Genomic DNA, 5,293 nt, shown 5'->3' with positions numbered 1-5,293 from the left:
GGCTCCATGGAGCTGCCCCCCCCGGAGCTGCCCCCCCGCGTCCCCATTGATGACGTCACCGAGCGCCTCCTGCCCCACGGCGCCTGCCCGGAGAGCCCCGAGGGGGCAGGTACCGGGAATGGGGGGGTTTATCCCAATTTAAGGTGGAATTGGGGGGGTTTATCCCAATTTAAGGTGGAATTGGGGGGGTTTATCCCAATTTAAGGTGGAATTGGGGGGGTTTATCCCAATTTAAGGTGGAATTGGGCGGGTTTATCCCAATTTAAGGTGGAATTGGGGGGGTTTTTATCCCAATTTAAGGTGGAATTGGGGGGGTTTATCCCAATTTAAGGTGGAATTGGGGGGGTTTATCCCAATTTAAGGTGGAATTGGGGGGGTTTATCCCAATTTAAGGTGGAATTGGGGGGGTTTATCCCAATTTAAGGTGGAATTGGGGGGGGTTATCCCAATTTAAGGTGGAATTGGGGGGGTTTAACCCAATTTAAGGTGGAATTGGGGGGGTTTATCCCAATTTAAGGTGGAATTGGGGGGGTTTATCCCAATTTAAGGTGGAATTGGGGGGGTTTATCCCAATTTAAGGTGGAATTGGGGGGGTTTATCCCAATTTAAGGTGGAATTGGGGGGTTTATCCCAATTTAAGGTGGAATTGGGGGGTTTATCCCAATTTAAGGTGGAATTGGGGGGGTTTATCCCAATTTAAGGTGGAATTGGGGGGGTTTATCCCAATTTAAGGTGGAATTGGGGGGGGGTTTATCCCAATTTAAGGTGGAATTAGCGGGTTTAATCCCAATTTAAGGTGGAATTAGCAGGTTTAATCCCAATTTAAGGTGGAATTAGCGGGTTTGATCCCAATTTAAGGTGGAATTAGCGGGTTTAATCCCAATTTAAGGTGGAATTAGCGGGTTTTATCCCAATTTAAGGTGGAATTAGCAGGTTTTATACAATTTAAGGTGGAATTAGCGGGTTTGATCCCAATTTAAGGTGGAATTAGCGGGTTTGATCCCAATTTAAGGTGGAATTAGCGGGTTTGTTCCCAATTTAAGGTGGAATTAGCGGGTTTGATCCCAATTTAAGGTGGAATTAGCGGGTTTGATCCCAATTTAAGGTGGAATTAGCGGGTTTGATCCCAATTTAAGGTGGAATTAGCGGGTTTGATCCCAATTTAAGGTGGAATTAGCGGGTTTGATCCCAATTTAAGGTGGAATTAGCGGGTTTGATCCCAATTTAAGGTGGAATTAGCGGGTTTAATCCCAATTTAAGGTGGAATTAGCGGGTTTGATCCCAATTTAAGGTGGAATTAGCGGGTTTGTTCCCAATTTAAGGTGGAATTAGCGGGTTTAATCCCAATTTAAGGTGGAATTAGCGGGTTTGATCCCAATTTAAGGTGGAATTAGCGGGTTTAATCCCAATTTAAGGTGGAATTAGCAGGTTTGATCCCAATTTAAGGTGGAATTAGCGGGTTTGATCCCAATTTAAGGTGGAATTAGCGGGTTTGATCCCAATTTAACATGGAATTCCCATCCTCCCATCCATCCCCCCAGGTCCCTTCCTCTTCCAGGCCCCCCTGCGGGACGAGGAGGAGGAGGGCCCGGAGGAGCCGGTTGCCGGTGCCGGGAGCGCCGCCGGCGCCGAGCACCCATTGGCCGAGTACCCCTGGTTCCATGGGACCCTGTCCCGGCTCCGCGCCGCCCAATTGGTGCTGGCAGGGGGGGCGGGCGCCCACGGCGTCTTCCTGGTGCGCCAGAGCGAGACGCGGCGCGGGGACTACGTGCTCACCTTCAACTTCCAGGGCAAAGCCAAGGTCAGGCGCTGCAGCCCCTTGGATCCCACTGTTATCCCCTTGGATCCCATTGTTATCCCCTTGGATCCCATTGTTATCCCCTTGGATCCCATTGTTATCCCCTTGGATCCCATTGTTATCCCCTTGGATCCCATTGTTATCCCCTTGGATCCCATTGTTATCCCCTTGGATCCCATTGTTATCCCCTTGGATCCCATTGCTATCCCCTTGGATCCCATTGTTATCCCCTTGGATCCCATTGTTATCCCCTTGGATCCCATTGCTATCCCTTGGATCCCATTGTTATCCCCTTGGATCCCATTGCTATCCCTTGGATCCCATTGTTATCCCCTTGGATCCCATTGCTATCCTCTTGGATCCCATTGTTATCCCCTTGGATCCCATTGTTATCCCCTTGGATCCCATTGTTATCCCCTTGGATCCCATTGTATCCCTTGGATCCCATTGTTATCCCCTTGGATCCCATTGTTATCCCATTGGATCCCATTGTTATCCCCTTGGATCCCATTGTTATCCCCTTGGATCCCATTGTTATCCCCTTGGATCCCATTGTTATCCCCTTGGATCCCATTGTTATCCCCTTGGATCCCATTGTTATCCCATTGGATCCCATTGTTATCCCCTTGGATCCCATTGTTATCCCATTTGTTCTCCCATTGTTCTCCCCTTGGATCCCATTGTTATCCCCTTGGATCCCATTGTTATCCCCTTCGATCCCGTTGTTATCCCCTTGGATCCCATTGTTCTCCCATTGTTATCCCTTGGATCCCATTGTTATCCCCTTGTTGTTATCTCCCATCGTTCTCCCATTGTTCTCCCATTGTTCTCCCATTGTTCTCCCATTGTTCTCCCATTGTTCTCCCATTGTTCTCCCATTGTTCTCCCATTGTTCTCCCATTGTCCTCCCATTGTTCTCCCATTGTTCTCCCATTGTTCTCCCATCATTCTCCCATTGTTCTTGTCCTCCCATCGTTCTCCCATCGTCCTCCCATTGTTCTCCCATTGTTCTCCCATCGTCCTCCCATTGTTCTCCCATCGTTCTCCCATTGTCCTCTTGTTCCCCATTGTTCTCCCATTGTCCTCCCATTGTTCTCCCATTGTTCTCCCATTGTCCTCCCATTGTTCTCCCATCGTTCTCCCATTGTTCTCCCATTGTCCTCCCGTTGTTCTCCCATCGTTCTCCCGTTGTTCTCCCATTGTTCTCCCATTGTCCTCCCATTGTTCTCCCATTGTTCTCCCGTTGTTCTCCCATCGTTCTCCCGTTGTTCTCCCATTGTTCTCCCATCTTTCTCCCATCGTTCTCCCATTGTTCTCCCGTTGTTCTCCCGTTGTTCTCCCGTTGTTCTCCCATTGTTCTCCCGTCGTTCTCCCGTCGTTCTCCCATTGTTCTCCCATTGTTCTCCCATCGTTCTCCCGTTGTTCTCCCGTTGTTCTCCCGTTGTTCTCCCATTGTTCTCCCATTGTTCTCCCATCGTTCTCCCATCGTTCTCCCATTGTTCTCCCATTGTTCTCCCGTCGTTCTCCCATTGTCCTCCCATCGTTCTCCCATTGTTCTCCCGTTGTTCTCCCATTGTTCTCCCATCGTTCTCCCGTTGTTCTCCCGTCGTTCTCCCATCGTTCTCCCATCGTTCTCCCATCGTTCTCCCGTCGTTCTCCCATTGTTCTCCCATTGTTCTCCCATAGTTCTCCCATAGTTCTCCCATTGTTCTCCCATCGTTCTCCCATTGTTCTCCCATCGTTCTCCCATTGTTCTCCCATTGTTCTCCCGTTGTTCTCCCATCGTTCTCCCGTTGTTCTCCCGTTGTTCTCCCATTGTTCTCCCATTGTTCTCCCATTGTCCTCCCATCGTTCTCCCATCGTTCTCCCGTTGTTCTCCCGTTGTCCTGCAGCACCTGCGGCTGTCCCTGAACGAGGAGGCCCAGTGCCGGGTGCAGCACCTCTGGTTCCAGACCATCCTGGACATGCTCGAGCACTTCCGGGTCCACCCCATCCCGCTGGAATCCGGCGGCGCCGCCGACGTCACCTTGCTCAGCTACGTCGTGGCGCCGCAGCGACCCCCCGGTGCGCCCCATGGCGAGAGGGGGGGGTATGGGGGGATATGGGGTGGGTATGGGGGGGTATGGGGAGCTATGGGGGGTATGGGGGGGGTATGGGGGGTATGGGGGGGGTATGGGGGGGTATGGGGGGTATGGGGGGTATGAGGTATGGGGGGTGTGGTGGGTATGGGGTGTGGGGGGTATGGGGTGTATGGGGGGTATGGGGGGTATGGGGTGGGTATAAAGGAATATGGGGGGGTATGGGGTGGGTATGGGGGGGATATGGGGTGGACATGGGGGAGTATGAGGGGGTATAAAGGGATATTGGGGGGTATGGGGTGGGTATGGGGGGGATATGGGGTGGACATGGGGAAGTATGGGGGGGTATAAAGGGATATGGGGGGGTATGGGGGGCTATGGGGGTATATGGTGGTTATTGGGGAGCTTATATTCCATGTTTGATATCCATTCCCTATATCCCATACCCCATATATCCCATACCCTATATGTTCCCTATGCCCTGTACCCCATATATCCCATATATCCCGTATGTCCCATACACACCCTATACCCCATACACCCCACATACCCCATACACCCCACATACCCCATACACCCCTCACACCCCATACACCCCATATACCCCATATACCCCATACACCCCATATACCCCATACACCCCATACACCCCATATACCCCATGTATCCTATATACCCTACACACCTCATATACCCCATATATCCTATATACCCCACACACCCCACACACCCCACACACCCCACACACCCCATATACCCCACACACCCCATATACCCCATACACCCCACACACCCCACACACCCCATACACCCCACACACCCCACACACCCCACACACCCCATATACCCCATACACCCCATACCCCACACCCCATACCCCATACACCCCATACCCCACACACCCCACACACCCCACACACCCCACACACCCCACACACCCCACACACCCCACACACCCCACACACCCCACACATCCCCTATATCCCCTATATCCCCTCTACCCCATTCCCTTTGTCCCATCTCCCCCCAGGTCGCGACCGCTCCGGGAGCCGCTCGACCTCTGTTGACCCCGACCCCCTCCTGGCCTCCGACTGCCTCTGAGCCCCCCCATTGGGACCCATTGGGATCCATGGGGTCCATTGGGATCCATGGGATCCATTGGGGTCCATTGGGATCCATTGGGATCCATGGGATCCATAGGACTCCATTGGGGTCCATTGGGCTCCATTGGGACCCATTGGGATCCATGGGGTCCATTGGGATCCATTGGGGTCCATTGGGATCCAGTGGGATCCTTGGGATCCATAGGACTCCATTGGGATCCATGGGATCCATAGGGACCCATTGGGCTCCATTGGGATCCATAGGACTCCATTGGAACCCATTGGGATCCATGGGATCCATTGGGCTCCATTGG

At 52.4% G+C, this 5,293-nt stretch overlaps 1 protein-coding gene across 1 annotated transcript; it reads left to right on the top strand.

The window, feature by feature from the left end:
* Positions 1 to 6: 6 nt before the first annotated feature.
* On the top strand, positions 7 to 4,985 carry LOC130606641 (SH2B adapter protein 1-like). The gene is made up of 4 exons (XM_057423159.1): positions 7 to 109; positions 1,542 to 1,801; positions 3,691 to 3,862; positions 4,907 to 4,985. Exons 1-4 carry the CDS (start codon positions 7 to 9, stop codon positions 4,975 to 4,977), a joined length of 606 nt encoding a protein of 201 aa, XP_057279142.1. The 3' UTR covers positions 4,978 to 4,985.
* Positions 4,986 to 5,293: the final 308 nt, after the last annotated feature.

Source organism: Pezoporus wallicus, unplaced genomic scaffold (genome assembly GCF_028554395.1).
Source record: "Pezoporus wallicus isolate ANWC-B61680 ecotype Strahan unplaced genomic scaffold, APGP_CSIRO_Pwel_v1 contig_10236, whole genome shotgun sequence".
NCBI lineage: Eukaryota > Metazoa > Chordata > Aves > Psittaciformes > Psittacidae > Pezoporus > Pezoporus wallicus.
Note: the sequence above shows the minus strand (reverse complement) of the source record. Positions and strands in the feature narration are given on the sequence as shown.